This window comes from Zootoca vivipara, chromosome 8 (genome assembly GCF_965207765.1).
Source record: "Zootoca vivipara chromosome 8, rZooViv2.hap1.1, whole genome shotgun sequence".
Lineage (NCBI taxonomy): Eukaryota > Metazoa > Chordata > Lepidosauria > Squamata > Lacertidae > Zootoca > Zootoca vivipara.
The window spans coordinates 30,723,382-30,743,384 of record NC_142591.1 but is presented as its reverse complement, the minus strand read 5'-3'; the positions used below and the strand labels follow the sequence as shown (position 1 = coordinate 30,743,384).

The window sequence follows — 20,003 nt, the reverse complement described above, 5'->3', positions numbered from 1 at the left end:
ACCAGTTCTTAATAATTTTATTTAATCCATTGAAAAAAATAGACAGAACTATAAGGTGGGCACATATTGTCAAAGAATATAAAGGTCACATCTCTTTACATAGTCTTGTTTTAGATCCATAGAATAAAAGGAGGAGAATTTTATAGAGAGAGAGAGACAAAGAGAGAGACAAAGATGATTTATATCTTTAGTGGAAAGGACAAATCTGTAGGTAAGCATCAAGACAACTGTACTGTACTATGATTAAGGATAAGCTCTTTCTATTATCTAGAAAAATAGAAGCATCACATTTAATGGTTTCTTTCAGGCAATCGGATTAAAGGAGTGAAGAATATCTTAGCTTAAAAAAATATGCATGATTCACCAGGAAATGTTCCTGCACAAATCCTATTGGAATTCATGGAAGTTAGGCAACAACATGGAGGAACTTGCCCCGTGGCTTCCCCAGTCCAGAAATTGCTGCAGGCAGAGGGTCTTTGATGCCCTTTTCAACAAAGGGAGCAGATCTACACATGTATTCCTTTGTGTGTATACATTTGCTCCCACCATTGAAGTAAAAGGTCTTCTTCATGTGCCCAGGAACTCTGTGCACACTTCAAGAGCTCTGTGCACACACTACAGTGCACAGTACATGAAGCACAGAACTGGGCTTTTACTGTTCTTATCTTGTACCACTGCGAAATGCGCACGCTGTATGGAAAAACAGCCTCAGTTACATTCCCCCCCCCTACTGAAAACTTGAGACCAGACCTGCAGGTGGGTTAACTTGGTATACACTTCTACACAAAAGTTTTCTTCTTTTTTAAAATGGCAACTTTCAAAATTGCACTTCCCAGAAAAAGAAGGTGTTAAATTTGGGGCTCAGCTCAGAACAGGATATTTTTCAATCATAATACTGAGAAGTGCAACGTCTGATGGTTAGAGAACCATACCTCTCACCATAAGGTTGCTACAAGAATGCATGGGATTCTAGTGACTGCAGTCTGGTAGACACTTACATGGAACAAAGCCCTGCTCAGTGGATTTCACTGGTAGACTCTAAAGGCTGCTCTTCAGATGACAGTAATGGATGGATTTCTTTATAAAGAAGGGCTTATTGTAACTCTTCTATAACAGGACTGGCAAAATATGGAATATCATGTTAATGATCTGCCATTTCTATTTAAAAACAAACAAATGATCAAGTGAGGGCATTGGCTGGCTCCCTTTATTATTCCCACCACAGCAGCTCATGCTGCTAAAGAGAAAAGCTGCCTTTTGGTTTGCAAGACAACTTTCTTCCCCAGTAGTACAAGCACACATGGTGGAAATGAGAAAGCTGATCCCGTTGTTTGCATGACGGTTCTCTCCAATTTCGTTTTGTTGGACTTTGGCTATAGAGCCAAGAGAAGATAACTTGAAGCCGTCCACGATAAAACAGGAATCAACTGGAATTAACTGGAATTAACTGGAAGCAGCACGAAATGTGTGACAAATTTAAAGGGAAGGGCAATCAATTGGTGCTTTGCAAGGGTTCAATGCAACTATTAAAAATGAGAGAACAACTCGTACATGAATGCTTTGCTCAAGCCACTGGTGGCTGAACCGCCCCCTTCAAGCCATTTCCACCTCCTTCCCAATCTGCTCCTTTCCCCACTGGCTGCAGTTACACTGCATGGGAAACACAGATTGATACACAGGCCAAAGCTGACCTTTTCAAATTCACAAGATGGGTATGTCAGGAAAGAGAAAAACAAACATCAGGTTTCAGATAACGGCTGGACATTTTGAACTTTGGACAACGTGACGGGTATCTTGGATTCTCCAGGCGCCGGGGCTTTGGTGACGGGGTGCGCATGGGCTCTGATGTCTGCAATTCTCTCTTTAAATTTCTGCTGCAGGTACCTTTCTTCTTTGGAGTAGCTTTTAGCAAACGCAGATGCCAGCAAGCAGGCCGCCATTGTGGTTCCTCCGATGCAGAACAATATTGCTCCGGCCAACTTGCATATGTCAAGGGCTCTGTTGAACTGCACGGCACGGGTATCCACCACCACAAAATCTTCTACTCCCAGGGCTTCGATTTTGGGCGGCACAAGAAAACCTACGACGAGAACGATGACCCCTGTCAGCATAAACACCGTCCCCGAGATGAGTCCGACCTAGAAGACAAAAAGAAGATTCAGAAATCAGCAAAGACGTGGCGGCAGTTTTTTGCTTTATTGTTTCCAGTCTTAGCTATTAAATCTACGTGGCATGTCACTGACACCTGCCATCACACCAATGAAACGTGCAGTGCCATCGTGAGCCCCTGGAGGCTTCTGTCATGTCGAATTCGAGTCGGCAGATGATTTTTCACAACCTTAACAGCATCTGCACGCAGTCAATGGATACAAAGACAGTGGAAATTCAGCAGGGATGTGGGGCAGAAATAGGAAATGTGCGTGTCCATAAATAAATCCGTAGGCTTAGAAATATGTGGGTTCCTGAGAAATGGGATCTGAAACACAACTTTGGGAGAGGAAATGGACATTGCAAGGGAAATGGCAGTCACCTGTCTCCTGTGACCCCAGAATTTACCAAATAGGGCAGAGTCTTGACAGGCATATGTCAAAAATGCTTTGATGGTGTTTCCTGCTTGGCAGGGGGTTGGACTGGATGGCCCTTGTGGTCTCTTCCAACTCTATAATTCAAAATGGCAGACATTTGACCCACTCATCATTGTTCTCATGGCATTAATTTCCCTCTACCCAGATATTATAGGCAAGACTTGCTGAAGCCCATAAATTTTTCTATTATTTTTATCACCTTAAGCTTAAGTGAAATTTTGAATTTGGAGGACCGGTAGTCAAATTCCTCCAAATGTGGATCTATTGAATACTCAGTTCTTTATCTGTAAAATGGGGAATAATCTATGCCATAATTTGTTACATGGATGAATAATATAAGATATGCATGAAGGCCGCAACCCAGTGCATAGGGACAGATACCTAAGCTCCTGTAACATCAACAGTATTTGAGCACAAGGCACACACAGAAAAATATTACCTTTGAAAAATTAGACGTGCCAATAAATTCAAAGTAAGTTTCTTGGGGTGTGATGCATACGTGTGTATGAACTTGGGAAAAAGTGTCTTAGTAGAGCATGAGACTCTTAAGCTCAAGGTCAGGCATCCCCAGACTTCGGCCCTCCAGATGTTTTGGACTACAATTTCCATCTTCCCCGACTACTGGTCCTGTTAGCTAGGGATCATGGGAGTTGTAGGCAAAAACATCTGGAGGGCCGCAGTTTGGGGATGCCTGCTCAAGGTCTTGGGTTCGAGTTCCTTCTTGGGCAAAAAGGTTCCTGCATTGCAGGGGGCTGGATTAGATGGTCCCTCCCAGCTCTGTGATTCTGAATTGAACTCATTCTGAATGTAGCTATGTAATATGGGGGGAATGGAACCGAGTGGAATGGTTTGATTGCATTTAATTATAATATGTTAACTATGCATATCCTTCATTTTATTGCTCATCAATGGCTCCTCCTCATCCTGGAGAGTAGTGACTAGTGGGGTGCCACAGGGTTCTGTCTTGGGCCCAGTCTTATCCAACATCTTTATCAATGACTTGGATGATGGGCTTGAGGGCATCCTGAGCAAGTTTGCAGACGACACCAAATTGGGAGGGGTGGCTAATACCCCAGAGGACAGGATCACACTTCAAAATGACCTTAACAGATTAGACAATTGGGCCAAAGCAAACAAGATGAATTTTAACAAGGAGAAATGTAAAGTACTACACTTGGGCAAAAAAATTGAAAGGCACAAATACAGGATGGGTGACACCTGGCTTGAGAGCAGTACATGTGAAAAGGACCTAGGAGTCTTGGTAGACCACAGACTTGACATGAGTCAGCAGTGTGATGCAGCAGCTAAAAAAGCCAATGCAATTCTGGGCTGCATCAATAGGAGTATAGCATCTAGATCTAGGGAAGTAATAGTACCACTGTATTCTGCTCTGGTCAGACCTCACCTGGAGTACTGTGTCCAGTTCTGGGCACCACAGTTCAAGAAGGATACTGACAAGCTGGAACGTGTCCAGAAGAGGGCAACCAAAATGGTCAAAGGCCTGGAAACAATGCCTTATGAGGAACGGCTTAGGGAGCTGGGTATGTTTAGCCTGGAGAAGAGAAGGTTAAGGGGTGATATGATAGCCATGTTCAAATATATAAAAGGATGTCATATAGAGGAGGGAGAAAGGTTGTTTTCTGCTGCTCCAGAGAAGCGGACACGGAGCAATGGATTCAAACTTCAAGAAAGAAGATTCCACCTAAACATTAGGAAGAACTTCCTGACAGTAAGAGCTGTTTGACAGTGGAATTTGCTGCCAAGAAGTGTGGTGGAGTCTCCTTCTTTGGAGGTCTTTAAGCAGAGGCTTGACAGCCGTATGTCAAGAATGCTTTGATGGTGTTTCCTGCTTGGCAGGGGGTTGGACTGGATGACCCTTGTGGTCTCTTCCAACTCTATGATTCTATGATTCTATGATTATTATTATTATAGCCTGAAGAGATAAAAAGCTGAATTTGGATCAATTAATTCTGAAAATCTGGACCTGCTTTGGTCAGTGAAAATATGGTCTGTTTGTTTCCACAATTCTAACACTCCAGAGTACTCTCCCTCATTACAATATACTGACACTACAATGCAGCTCTTCTACTAGGGCAGGGGTCCTCAGACTTACGTGGCTTTGGGCCGGAGGGTAGGGGAGTGCGCGCGCAGCGGGTCGGAGGGTGGGGGAGTGCGCGTCCGCACACACACATACTGGCGCGGTGGTGCGTTCCAGGTTGGAAAAATCACCGAAAATCGTTTGTGCGCATGCGTATGGGCCTCCCCCCGACCCGGAAGTGCACTGGAAATGACCTCTTCTGGGTCGGGAGAGGCCCATACGCATGCACACAAACGATTTTCGGCGCTTTTTTCCGATCTGGAAGTGCGCCGCCGCGCTGTGCGCCGTAAGAGCGGGCGGCAGCAGCGGGCGGCGGGGGTCGTCGCGGGCCGGATTGGGAGGCCAATTGGGCCGCATCTGGCCCGCGGACCGTAGTTTGGGGACCCTGTACTAGGGCAATGGCAGCCAAAGAGGGGCTCAGAAAATGTTCTTGTTTGCTGCCTGCCTGGAACTGCAAAAACATCTGGCATCTGGAAGGCCACAATACATGTTTGATGAGGCTCCACCTGGCTTTTAAGGTCATAGTTGATGCAGACCTGCTGCAGGAGAAATATTGGGTAGCTGTTACCTTCCAGAATGCAGAGCTCCACCTGCTTGGTGATCTCTGGATCTGAAAATCATCATCATACTCCCAAATGGATGCTGTGCAGTCCTCATAAAACTGATGCAGGTAAGAGCGAACTCCATAGCGCTGGTAGCCTCCTTCCGGGGTACCCTGTTGCGCCTGCTTGGATGCACAGATGTCAGCATAAGCACTCATCCTTCTCCCCTGCAATGAAAAAGGTCAGACAATGGAGTACCACAGAGGCATGGCACAGCTCGCAGGAAAGCAAAGTAAAAATAGAGGTGACATTTTGATAGGGAAGAGATCTCATGAAGAAAACCCTCCAGGCAATTGTATGATCAGACCCTTCAGGGGTCCTGATCATAGTAGTTTTCCCCTTAACATTTTACAATGAAAGCGTCAGTACAAAACCAAGCACCTCGGGTTAAAACTATCCATCTCCCGTTGGAGGTGCTCAGAATGCATTGACAGCGGAGAGCACAACCATAGAAAAGGCTGGGATGAGTTTAGGTTGACCAATTGCTGCACAGAGACTCAAAGGATAAGGGGGATTTCCTCTCATATACCACACACACGGAAATGCATTAACAGAAAGCTGGAAGGGCCAGGTGGCTGAAAGTGTGCTGTTAAAACCCCCCAGAAAAGTTTGACAATGGGTCTGCCATATAAACAATTGCTCCCGCAAAGAGGATTCACAAATCAATGATACAGCTCCAACAGAAAATATCAGGTTCAGTTGCTGTGAGCTACAGTTGAAAGGATTTCAGGTGGAAAAGCTGGGTAATGCTATTGCTGGAGACTCTCGGATCAAGTAACAATACTGGGCTAGATAGAACAATGATCTGACTCAATATTAGGTGGGCCCTATGTTCAATACTGCTGGGACGGAGGTGACGCTGTGGGTTAAACCACAGAGCCTAGGGCTTGCTGATCAGAAGGCCGGCGGGGGGGGGGTGAGCTCCCGTTGCTCGGTCCCAGCTCCTGCCAACCTAGCAGTTTGAAAGCATGTCAAAGTGCAAGTACAGTGGTACCTCTACTTACGAATAACTCTACTTATGAATGTTTCTACTTACGAATGGAGCTCCGTCCACCATCTTGGATACATTTTAGATAGGATTTTTTCTACTTACGAATTTTTAGATAGGGTTGCTTTATCTTACGGTTTTTTTCTCCCAATGCATTCCTATGGGATTCGACTTACAATTTTTTTCAACTTACAAATGTGAGTTCGGAACGCATTAAATTCGTAAGTAGAGGTACCACTGTAGATAAATAGGTATCGCTACAGCAGGAAGGTAAACGGCGTTTCCGTGTGCTGCTCTGGTTCGCCGGAAGCGGCTTTGTCATGCTGGCCACATGACCTGGAAGCTGTACACCGGCTCCCTCGGCCAATAATGCGACTCCCCAGAGTCGGTCACGACTGGACGTAATGATCAGGGGTCCCTTTACCTTTACCTTTATGTTCAATACTGGATCTACCCACTTCAGCAAGAGGTGGCATTGTGTTTGGGGCCAGACACAACCTGGATGATGGGCTGGCACAGCAGAGTCCTTTGCAAAGCCAGTGTGCAATGCTGGGAGGACTGGACAGGAAGCAGGACCAGTGGCAATCTGTTTATACACCATCCCTGTTGCCTTCAACAACTCAGAAAAAGGTAAATCTCCAAGAAGTTTGGCTAGCCACAAAAAGGTTTATTTAACAGGAATATGTTGCCATGATACCTAGCATGATACCTAGCATGGCACCTATCAAAACATTTTTTTTATTTAAAAAAGGTTTGGTGTGGTATGGAGAAATCTAACTGAGTCCATAGTGAATCAGGATGCAAAAACAGACATGTGGTAACACCGCCCTTCCCATGGCAGCTATAATATGCAGGCAGGATTTATAGCCTGCCTTTCTTTCACCATAGATGTGATGCAGAACATGAGTAAACACTTGCCTGTATAAGCATACAAGTGCATTGGCCAGTTTTCAGGTGAAGTTAGCCTACTAGTGATCAGTAATCCGAACAGGCACACCAATGACACTATTGCCACACATGGATGGGCCAATGCATGATTTGTTGTTGTTTAGTCGTTAAGTTGTGTCCGACTCTTCATGACCCCATGGACCAGAGCACGCCAGGCACTCCTGTCTTCCACTGCCTCCCGCAGTTTGGTCAGACTCATGTTGGTAGCTTCGAGAACACTGTCCAACCATCTCGTCCTCTGTTATCCCCTTCTCCTAGTGCCCTCAATCTTTCCCAACATCAGGGTCTTTTCCAGGGAGTCTTCACTTCTCATGAGTATTGGAACCTCAAAGTATTGGAACCTCAACTTCAGGATCTGTCCTTCCAGTGAGCACTCAGGGCTGATTTCCTTAAGAATGGATAGGTTTGATACAAATCAAATTCTGTTCTTCACTTCCACTGTGTATTCATAAGGGAATTGATTTAGATTGTGTCTTACTGGCCCATTGGTTTTTCCGACTTTCTTCAGTTTAAGCTGGAATTTTCCTATAAGAAGCTGATGATCTGAGCCACAGTTAGCTCCAGGTCTTGTTTTTGCTGACTGTATAGAACTTCTCCATCTTTGGCGGCAGAGAATATAATCAATCTGATTTCGATGCTGCTCATCTGGTGATGTCCATGTGTGGAGTCGTCTCTTGTGTTGTTGGAAGAGTGTTTGTGATGACCAGCTTGTTCTCTTGACGGAACTCTATTAGCCTTTGCCCTGCTTTGTTTTGAACTCCAAGGCCAAACTTGCCAGTTGTTCCTTTTATCGCTTGACTCCCAACTTTAGCATTCCAATCCCCTATAATGAGAAGAACATCCTTCTTTGGTGTTATTTCTAGAAGGTGTTGTAAACTTGGATTACTGTGATGTTAAAAGGTCTGCCTTGGATTCATATCGAGATCATTCTACCATTTTTGAGATTGCATCCCAGTACAACTTTCGCCACTCTTTTGTTAACTATGAGGACCACTCCATTTCTTTTACGGGATTCTTGCCCACAGTAGTAGATATGATGGTCATCCAAAGTGAATTCACCCATTCCCGTCCATTTTAGTTCACTGATGCCCAGGATGTCAAAATTTATTCTTGCCATCTCATTTTTTACCACATCCAGCTTACCAAGGTTCACGGTTCTTACATTCCAAGTTCCTATGCAATATTTTTCTTTATAGTATTGGAATTTCCTTTCGCTTCCAGGCATATCTGCAACTGAGCGACCTTTCTGTTTTGGCCCAGCCACTTCATCAGCTCTGAATCTACTTGTACTTGTCCTTTGCAGTAGCATGTTGGACGTCTTCCGACCTGAGGGGCTCACCTTCCAGTGTCATAACTTTTATATGCCTGTTGTCTTTGTCCATGGAGTTTTCTTGGCAGGGATACTGGAGTGGCTTGCCAGTTCCTGCTCCAGGTGGATCACGTTTAGTCAAAACTCTCCACTATGACCTGTCCATCTTGGGTGGCCCTGCACGGCATAGCTCATAGCTTTTCTGAGTTGTTCAAGCCCCTTCGCCACAACAAGGCAGTGATCCATGAAGGAGAACGCATGATTTAAGTGCAGTTAAATGTAACACAGTGAGCACAGAATATTTTTTTATGGCTAAGCACCTTTTACCAAGGTCTACATCATGTCTGTTTGACCCTTAGTCTGCAAGTCCCCACCCAAGTTGATTTCCCCCCTGTATCTACACATAACACCAAGAGCACCCTGTCTCTTGAATGTACTCTTAAAGGGTAAGGGTGTAGCTCAGAAGCAGTGTGTATGATTTGTGAGGTCTCTGGCTAATTGGATAGCAAGACTGGGAAGGATCTCTGCCTAATGTCGTGGAACATGAGCAGAGGAGACATTACTAAGCTTTGGTCTGGCTCAGACCAATGTTCATAATTTCTCACCTTCGTAAAGAGCTTGACATCCCTCGCTGGCTCTGTTCACAGCCCCTGCCCAGAAAGATTTTGAATTGGCTAGCTTACTGCCTTTGATCATAGACTCATGCTACAGCAGAATGACCCAAGAGAATGACCAGCCCTATGAAATAGGCCTTTGCTTAAGAGACAATTTCCCATAACTGTTGCCAATAATCAGTAGCACCAAATAGTCCTTAAAAGGTTGAACCAACTTGCCTATCAATAAATAAAATATTCTGTTTTTTTAAAGCTACTTACGTTAATCCATGCGGAACTCAGAGGTAACACTGCGGAAATTATTGTAGTTGCAGCACCATACAGCTGTTATAATATACTATACCATTAGCAATGGCTGAGTGCCAGCCAGAAGCTTCTGCTGCAGAGCTTGACTTTTCTCCCTGTGATGCATTTAGTAGGATTATATGAATCGGAAAGTGTGAGTAAGATCAGCACTGAATAAATTTACCTGGCATCCTAAAAATAGCGTGTGATTTCCTTTTATGAAACTCATTGAGACACTTTGATCTAAAGCAAGATTTCTTCTCCACAACTCCTGTTTCTAAATTTAATTTCTTATAGTGGATAAGGTTTCATGTCCTTTTCCTGTCAAGTCATTCATTCTAGCAGCCAGCTACAGAACAGCAGCTCTGCATACATTACCTGTGATGGAGAAGAGCGTCAACCTTCCTATTTAAACGATATAGAAATCAGACAGAAGTCACAGAAGTGGGCACAGACTGACTGCTGCTGATATTTCCATCACTATGACAACAACCCCCAAATCCCTCGGATTAAATTCTTTCAAGGTTTCAGGCTAAAGTACATTACGTACTATTCTGGCTACCTGCTAGGTGGTATTTCTCCTACTGGTTGAGGAATGCCAATTCTTTACGAAAGTTTGTTTTCCTGCTGTAAAACACACACGACTATTTCTTTGTCATGAGCACTCAAGGGATTCCAATACCTTGGAACCCCCAAAGAGTGTAGCAGTTGTTATACCAGGGAGAGAAACAACTAATTTTTTATTTATTTTAAGCATGATAATTTCATGTGCACAATGGATAGATATGACAGGAGTTCAGCATCACTTGGGAGGATCCAAAGTTTCCCCATGCCTGACTTAAAGGATGACATGAGCAGCAATGTTACACCATTTGTGGCCCAATACTGTGAGTAGATGCACCGTGGATGTTCTCATTAGAAGGTGCAAACATGGGAAATTAGGCATCATCTAAGAGAGGAGCGGGGGACCTGTGGCTTCCAGATGTTGTAGGAGTCCAACTCTCATCAGTTTCCAGCAACTGCTATTCAAAAACATTACTGCCACTGACCATGGAAACAGCACTGACTCCATGCTTTGTGTAGGCAGAACATAGCCCTCCATTGTGACTAGTAGCCAGGTGAAGTCTTTGCTTCCTTGAGCTTTTAAATTTGTTTCAGTCTATTAGAACTGATGATGAAAACAGCAACAACAATGATGCACTATAATTATTCGGGCAACATTAAGCCACTTTTGTCAGTGTCAACTGACTCCAGCTACAATCCAAAGAAGTGTTGAGCTGTAGAGAGTACGGTAGAATTTTCCAACTATGCTGCTGGTTTCTGCTGCAGCAGTCTTTCCTGCTGAAGAGATAAGCCACATATTATTCCAAACCAACGTTTGTCTCTTCAACCATGGGGCGTACCACAGCAGAAACACCTGGTGGAGCTCTTGATGGCTCAATATGCTCCTCACCCAAGTGTCCATCACTTCTTTGGCTCACAGCTCTAATTTACAATAGTAATTGTAAATGACAACAGGAAATGTAACAAAAACCAACGCAGTCAGAATGCGACCACAGCTGCACCAGTTTTAAGTCTTCTGATTGTAAAGATATTCCCCACTGTCTCATCAATCTAGGCCAGTTGGAACATCCTTGCAATTAGTTAATTAATTGAGAAGGTCACATTGCCCTCCTTTTTCCTTCCATCCATTCTCTTGTCATTCCTTTACTTGTTGCCTTTTTGTTTTGTTTTCAATTTCCTGTTCCCCCTCTTTCGAAACAGATGCCGATGCTGTCAAAAAACCCACAGCAACACACATCTGTTTCGCATTGCATGTATTCCCAGTCTAATGCTTGAAGTGGCAGCCATGAGTCAGAAAGCAGTTGAGGAAAATCACCGCTAAACAGTGGCCCACATCCCCACTGGTGGGCATTTGTTAGAGACAGCCAAGCCTTGGGGTGACTCACATCCTCTGCTTGTGAATGACAAGCAGAACCAACCACAGGCAGGTGACATCATCAGCCCATATCTATGTGGGGCACTCCTACACATTCACCAGCTGTGGATGAATAGGTGGAGAGTAGTAGGGCTCATGCAGTAGTGTGCCAGCTGTGTGAGCCATACCTTGCCTTCACTGCCCCCAACAGCTGCTCACTAAAAAGGGTGGGAAAGTCTCTTGGTTTTTTAGCTCAGCAGCAGTGTCCATTACTGGCCTCCACCTAACCAGCCTCAACTGCATGTCAGAAACTATGCATGCTGGCCCAGTTGTGGGATCCGCACCCACTGCTGGAATCCATGTGTGTCAACATCTTTTTGCATGTGCATTTCCTAGTTCACCAGGTCATGCACCCAAAAGCCTGCATCTGCGTGCAGATTGCCCTTACTACACTGGAGGCTGTAAGGGTTTATGGCTTTAACACTACAATTCCATGATGCAGTGCGGCCACAAGAAAAAGCACATGAGTAGCATGATTAAACAGAAAGTTTACTGACTTTACACAGCAGTCAAGACTCGAGGAGGAGGAGGAGGAGGATGCAGCTTGATCAAGAATGCAAGCCCCACAGGTGTTGAACCAAGGCCCAGGCCCTGGCACCGAGTCCCTTGAGTCCCAGACTCCCAAACCGGGATTTCTAGAGACAGAACCCACTGAAAGACTAGCACCATTTACATCAGGCACTGCAGTTGACAAGTGACTGCTTGCCAAGGTAGGCAGCACACAAGGCAGGTGCTGAATGATAGGCAAGAACTGAGCTCCCAGCCAGAAAGCTACCACTTTAAGTAATACTGCATGCATCACTGGCAAACACGTTAGCAGTTTTTGTTTATTTAATAGCAGGTGTGTGAGATCTCAATATTAATGGGGACTGCAGCACACAGGGAAGTTAGAGGCAAGCCTTCTGTCCCCAGCTGTGATCCCAGTGAAAATCACCTCCCACGCTACAATTAATGACAAGGAAAAGACTCCCACTGGCACCAATGGTAACCTTCCTTACCTGTCAATAACTACAGCTTTTTAAATCAGAATCATGGCTGATTAAATTCCTCCCCTGTGTGTTGTGGTCTTGAGAAAAATTGTGCACACACCCTGCCTTTACTGTTAAAAACCACTGAACCACATGCCTGATTGCCAGTGAAGCAGTTATTGTGATATAAAGTTTTGCCCTAGTACTTGGTGCTCTTCAGGAATGCGGGGCTGAACCTTGCAGGTGTAGTCTCTCCCAAGGAGGACAGAAGGCTTCAGTTGAATTCCAGATGTGGTGAACTCCAAGTGTGGAGCTATCCGAAGTACTGCAACTCCAGCACATGCTACCTGCCTGCTCCTGTTTGTGGCCAGGCTGGTGTAGAATGTTTACAAAGCAATGGACCAAGTTTGAACTGCAAGAGGATTTTCTCCAAAAACACTTTGGCTGGGACTGGGAAAACAGAATTACCAGCAAAATCCCTGTGAATGGTTTCACTCATGCCTTAAGTCTGCCTTCCCCAACATGATGCACTCCAGATGTTGTTAGACTCCAACTCTCATCTGCCCCAGCCAGCATGGCCAATCTTCAGGGATTATGAGAGAGCTGTAGTTCAACACCAGGAGGGCACCAAGTGGGGGAGGGCTGTTTTCAGCAAGCCCCCCCTCCCCGAAGTTTTAATGTAAACCAGGCATCCCCAAACTGCAGCCCTCCAGATGCTTTGGCCTACAACTCCCATGATCCCTAGCTAACAGGACCAGTGGTCAGGGATGATGGGAATTGTAGTCCAAAACATCTGGAGGGCTGAAGTTTGGGGATGCCTGATGTAAACTATACAAGTTTTCCCATAGAATCGAGTTGTGTGGGATCTCAGAGACCATCTAGTCTCATGGATGGCATCATTTATGAAACTTGTTTCTCTTATGCTCTGGGCACAAAACAGCAGACAACTGTCATCACAAAAGTATGTTATCCGAAAGGATGAAGCAGAGCAAAAATAACCCACACTAACGATGGAAAAAGAAGGACAAAAGTATGTTATCCGAAAGGATGAAGCAGAGCAAAAATAACCCACACTAACGATGGAAAAAGAAGGCATTGGAAGACTTCTATTTTTACAAAATAAATGTTGATAAATGATGTATTATTTGCTTGCATCTAATTGATTGTTGGATAAAATACAAATCTCTAAGATCGTTTAAGGATGGTAAGTTACATTGGTCCTTTAGTTATAAGATTTAACTTATCCGGCAAGTTGTAGCCGACACCAAAACTTTTCACAGCAGAATAGCTAATGAGTGAGATCATCGAGAAACAAAGAAAATGTACAATCAGATCTTTGGAACATGCAGCTGCCTGGTAGGTAATCCCTTAGCAACTTCTGTTGCCATGGCAAAGGCTGCCTTGCGTGGATTTTGAGCGTTATTACACTCCAGCAGCACATTGCAGGTGTGATCAGATTTGTGAATAGATAGATTAAATGTCGAGAACATGCTTGCAAAAAGTACTGAATGAATCTTTAATCTATTCCATTATATTTTCATGAGTAACTTGAGAGTATGTACCAATATAATGTGAACCAGTAACCTAACAGAAGAAAAATAGTGATGCTTGTCTCAATCAGTCCAGGGAAACGTGAACACATTAGAGCTCTTTTTAGATCATTTCCTGGTCCCCATCAGTATTTCATAAAATGATCCCCCTCCCCCCCAAGCAGAACAGATGCAGATGCAAAAGAACTCTGGCTTGAGGTGCAACTCAAAATAGAATATTGACTGCAATCCTACAGCTAAATGTGGTCTGGTTGGGGGGGGGGCTTTAGGAAACTGTGCAAGTGTGGAGGGTCTATGCTGCTGGAACCTTCCCTGGTATGCCCATGAGAAGTTCTGCTGGTGCAGTTGCCTGACACTGGTGTTCTGGGGTCAGTAAGGGGCCACAAATGCGGTTTCCCAGGGCAGCATGTCAGGAGTGACCTTGAATCTGCAGGATCCAAAGCCCACTCATTAACCACAAAACACCCACAAAATTAGATGAAAATTGCACCAACCCATGGTCTAAGGTAGGCATTTCACTCCCACTGAAGTCAACAGGAGGGAAAACTAAACACCCTGTCTCCTTCCTCCCACCCTGGCTTTAGTAAGCCAGTAGGGCAATGGGTGAGGTGCCTGCTCTACCATAGTCTTCTTCTTCCTAAGGATAGTATTGCTGTGCCCACCGTTACATAAAATTTAGCCAATTTTGGATGAGCACATCTGTGTACAAAGACCACCTTTCTAAACAGAAGATTCTGTTATAGTAATTTTTACTCCCACAAAATAGAAGAGGGAATTGATAACTGTGGACCAGTCAGCTGTTTAAAAGTTTCTAGTTTCTGAACTTAATATGAGTCTTTTTGTAAGAACTCTTTACTGTTCAGAAGTTTGCATGCAGCATATATCTCACACAGAGTGATTATAATTCATCTATATGTTGTTGCTATAATAAAACTAGAAAAATCTATTGTATAGAAGCAGTCCTTGAGAAAAATATTAGTTCTTGTTTGTTGTTATACTTACAGATAATATGAAAATTGCAATAACTTGTTACTTTCTCATTTTTTAAGCTAAAAAGTAAGATTGACTTTAATTATGTTAACCCACATGCCTTATGTGAAGACAGCAGTCACCCTAATGCCACAACCCAGGGCATATTCACCCCTTCACCCTTAACAAATGGCTAGGTGTTCAGATGACCTTCACTGACATGAAACAGATAATCCATAGAATGCTACCTTCAAAGATAATATACAAGTAGAGCAAGTGAGAGGGGAATATTTTTCTGAGATTTTCTTTTTTAAAGAAAGCATTGGCAGGCTGTCCTTTTTTGCACTGGAGAGGGAGAGGATACAGCCTTAAGAGCACAGGAAATGGTTTCAAAAATGGCAGGGAATTATTGTTGCTGATTCAGCGGGGACAGAAACCTTGCAAGTCTCCACAAGTTTGAGTGCTTATGCACTCTGCTGTTACAGGGAGAGAACAACATCTAACAAAGTAAGATGAATTTGGATAGGCCTTGAAGGCTGACTACCGCTTCTGATGCCCGTGCTTATTTGTGCTGCCACATCCTCTACAGCAGTCACTATCATAGAGGAAGTGCTTACGGTGCTGATCACATTTCCCTCAGCACGCTGTGTTTTACACTGGGAAAATGCAGTGTCCTACAACAACTACACTTCTTCAAAGGAAGAACATCTGGATCCCCTGCAACACCTGAGGAATCACATGCATCTCTCCGAACAGTGATCTGGATAAGACCTGATGAGTGGCAAGTAGTCAAACACCCACTTGAATGAGACATTTAGGGCAAGGGGTGAGGAAGCCCCCCTTTTCTCTTTTACCTCAAAGGTAATTTGTAGGGAGCTGCATGCCAGCGGTGGGCATGACCTGAGGGAAAAGTGGATGCCATTTGTAGCATTGCATAGCTCTCTCTCTCTCTCTCTCTCTCTCTCTCTCTCTCTCTCTCTCTCTCTCTCTCTCTCTCTCATCTTTTTGGCTTTGTCCATTTCCTCAAGTAATTCCCAGAGGGGTGATCCAGAGAGCAATTGTGGGCCTGCAGCATCTGGAAGCCCACTAAAATTAGCCTGAGGGCCATAAGTCTTTAGAAGCCACATGCTTAACTCTTTGTGTGAAGCCATCTTAACACCTGCCACAAACATTTTGCCATCAGCTTATGCAACAATCTGTTGTTTACAGTAGCACCCCAACAAACCATTGTGGGAGGTGGGAAATCCTCTATAGGATTTCATATCCTCTTCTCTGCCTCTCAATCCTCTTTAAAGGTCCCCCCCAATGGATTGGCAGGTCATTGTTGAACACTTCTTTGACAAGTTACTAAGATGATTACCAATAAATTATAAATGCAAGCCATGTTTTGAGGGACACACGCAATAAAGAAAAAGTCAGTAAGCTTCATTGTCAATAAAATGATTTTCCTTTGATTGGCAGACTAAGAGAAGACTCCCTGGAAAAGACCCTGATGTTGGGAAAGATGGAGGGCCCAAAGAGAAGGGGACGAGAGGATGAGATGGTTGTACAGTGTTCTCGAAGCTACCAACATGAGTCTAACCAAACTGCGGGAGGCAGTGGAAGACAGGAGTGCCTGGCGTGCTATGGTCCATGGGGCCACGAAGAGTTGGACACGACTAAACAACTAAACAACAACAACAATAATAACAGAAGGCTACAGTTTCCTTTGGTGTCTAACCCACAGAACCAGGACTGAAAAATGGGGGTTGGGGTTGGGGATGCAATGTTACAGGCTTAAAATACATGGAACATGAGAGCCAATGAATTATTGCCTATGAAGAAGGAAGGAAATGGAGTATGGGGTGTTAGGTTTAATAATAATTAGAAATCAAATTAATACCAATACTAATATTTTTTATGTATACAGCACCTTAAGGTTTCAAGGAGGGTCACACGATGTAAAAGTAAATATGAAAATCAGTTAAAATAATGTTTAAAAATGTGCAATCAGATCGCTGGAGAACATTTCTTAGGCAAGGCACAAGATAAATCAAAAGCTGCCTCTAGGCTAGGCGAGCAGGGGCATTTGCCGGCTAGTGTCCTTCACGGCTGTCCCGCTGTTCCGCGCGGGAGCTCTCCAAGGTGCTGAACGCCAATAAACGAGCCAAGCAACAGTTTCAGCGTCCCAGACACTCTCCAGCCTGCAAACTCGTCCATTCGTTTCTTATGGTGTTTTTAAAAAAACGTTTTTAAGAACCTTCCCCTTTCGACCTGCCAAGTAAACAACAACGGGAGAGGACACTTTCACCCACTTTCCTCCACTGCTTCTTGCGCACCCTTCATTTCTAACCATTTCGGGACTCTTTTCCCCCTTGAGCCCCAACCATAACGCAACGCCTTCCTCCAGAAAAGGAAGGGCAGTCTGCAAGTTTTTTTTTAAAGCCTTCTAGCGAAGGGTGAGGTTCCCCCCCCCCCCCGGACTAAAACTCGCCGCGCAAGTTGCAAACACCGTGTCTACATGGCTCTCCTTCTGTAAAAATGCTAGGACAGAGTATGCAACATGCAGTGAGCACCCGCTCAAACGCACACGCACACTTTGCAAAAACGGATTATTCGCTCCCTGCCTTCCTTGCGGACCCAGATCTGCTCCAGAAGCCCGGCTTTTCTGTGTTTTGATTTGAAAGTAACGCGCAGGGTTTAAAAAAAAAATCAAAGAAAGCGGCGGGAGCGAACGAGTAGTCTGCAACTGAGAAAGCTCTGGGTTACCTGATCCGCCTTCTCCACCTTCCTTGCCGGGCGAGCAAATGCAGCTGGTTTAGCCGCAGATCTCTCGCGCGGCTCCCATCTCTCGCCTGTGCGTCGCTCCAGCCTCAGACGCCACGTATTATGCACACCCGGCGAGCTCGGCGCGACCCGTGCCTGCGCACTGAGAGCCGCCGGGCGCTGCGCAGGAGGCGGAGCCGGAGCCGCCGCCGCCACTTCCTCGAGCGGCTCAGCAGGGCTCTCGGCTGCCCTCGGTCTGCAGGCCTCGCTTGAAGGACGGGGCTGCGGCTAGACAATCCTAATCTCACTTAGCAGGGAGGAAGCCCCGTTGAATTCGAAACGACTTACTTCTGAGTAAACACGGTTAGGAAGGCGCTGGGAGGAGATCCGCCTGTTGCTCGCTCTTCTGATCCGCGTTCATAGGAATAATAGAATCGTAGTTTGGAGGGACCACAATGGTCATCTAGCCCAACCCCCGGCAGTGCAGGAATCTCAGCTAAAGCATCCGTGACAGATGGCCAGATTCAGCTGTGGCGTCCAGCCTTTAGTCACATATGTTATGAGTGGTTCCACGTTATAGGGGCCCTTCGACATTATTATTATTCATTATGTTATTGTCCACCTTTTCTCCAAGGAGCTCAAGGTGGCATACATTCTTAATTATTATTATTTTTATTTATTTATTTATTTTTACCCCACCCATCTGACTAGGTTTCCCCAGCCATTCTGCACGGCTCTCAACAGAATATTAAAAACACAATAAAACAACAAACATTAAAAACTTCCCTATACAGGGCTGCCTTCAGATGTCTTCTAAAAGTCAAATAGTTGTTTATTTCCTTGACATCTGGTTGGAGGGTGTTCCACAGGGCATGCACCACTACTGAGAAGGCCCTCTGCCTGGTTCCCTATAACCTCACTTTTTGCAGTGAGGGAACTGCCAAAAGGCCCTTGGAGCTGGACCTCAGTGTCCGGGCTGAATGATGGGGGAGGAGATGCTCCTTCAGGTATACTTCTCCCCCTTCTCATTTAATCCCCACAACATCCCTTTAAAATACAATTTAAAATCATGCACCACTTGCAAGGGCCTCTCTTTTGTCTCTGGTGAGATGCAACATCTGGAGTCTTAAAGAGTCCATACCACTCTACTATAAGCCAAGGACTTCCTGCTTTCACTCTCCCCAGCCATTCAGGACTTGGATAATAGGCAATGCATTGCCAAAGTAAAGGTGATCCTTACCATTACCATGATTGGAAAGAAGAAGAAGATATGTACATAGCATGTATTACTAATTTTGGGGGTAAGTAAGCTGAGGCAGCCGTCAAGGTGTAATCTATAAAGCAGGCTCTGGGACAAGCCCCCTTAGATGTTCTTACAGAGATCAGTTGCTCAGACTGAAGAGGTAAATCAAAAGAAGAAAATATGACACTACTGGCCACATACTGCATCTAACAAACTGGCAGGTTGCTCTGCTTCCTGGCAGCTGGGAAACATCAATGGCCCTCAAGAGCAGCAGATGACTACTGTAGCTCAAGGCAACTGTTGGCTTTTTCTAGTTCTACCAGCAGTAGATGTACAGAGAGCAACCGAGAAATCCAAACCCTTGATCTATGTCCTGGAGGGGATCTACAAGGAATGGAGGTGTCTTTCCACCCAGCCTTAACCAGTTCTGCTAGACTCCACCAGTGGGAGAGTTCTGCCACTGTTGGTGAAGCCCTGCTAGTGAGGAACACCACAAACCACCCTTCTAAAGGCAGACAGAAGCTATCACTGGCAACATCCTACCGGTAACCAGCAGCAGCTGGAGGAAATGTTGGTGTTCTTAATTAATTGCTTTTTTTTTTTTAAAAAAGAACTCAAAAGCGATATATGAAAACAAGGATTAAAAATGGATATATAAGAGAAATAAAAGCAACCTGTAATACTCACATATCATATCATATGCATAAAACAGAAAATCCAACCCTACCCACCCACCGCACTAAAATATTCAGAGAATTATACTCCAAAGGCCTGGGTGAATAAAAACTGTTCTACCTGGCACATAAAGTATTGCAGTCTGGCTGCTTCATTGACTCTTTCTCCCTGAAAAAATTGTTCATTGGGACTGTGGCAAGGAAAGAATGAGTTACCCCCCCCACACTCCTGCTTAATCTCCTCCTCCCACGCATGGCCACTATTAACAGTAACCAGTAACAGTAAGTGTACCATTTGCATCTAGAAGGTCCCAGTTTCAGTCTCTGGCATTTCCTGGTATTGCTGGGAAAGATCCCTCTCTGAAACCACAGAAAGCCACTGCTAATCAGTGTAGACAAGACTGAGCATGATAGACCAATGGGCTGAGCTTCCTAAAACAAACTCAA

At 44.7% G+C, this 20,003-nt stretch overlaps 1 protein-coding gene across 1 annotated transcript; it reads right to left on the bottom strand.

The window, feature by feature from the left end:
* Positions 1 to 17,734, bottom strand: NRSN1 (neurensin 1). The gene is made up of 3 exons (XM_035125418.3): positions 17,643 to 17,734; positions 5,252 to 5,452; positions 1 to 2,138 (listed from the first exon to the last, which is right to left on the bottom strand). Exons 2-3 carry the CDS (start codon positions 5,441 to 5,443, stop codon positions 1,740 to 1,742), a joined length of 591 nt encoding a protein of 196 aa, XP_034981309.1. The 5' UTR covers positions 5,444 to 5,452; positions 17,643 to 17,734; the 3' UTR covers positions 1 to 1,739.
* Positions 17,735 to 20,003: the final 2,269 nt, after the last annotated feature.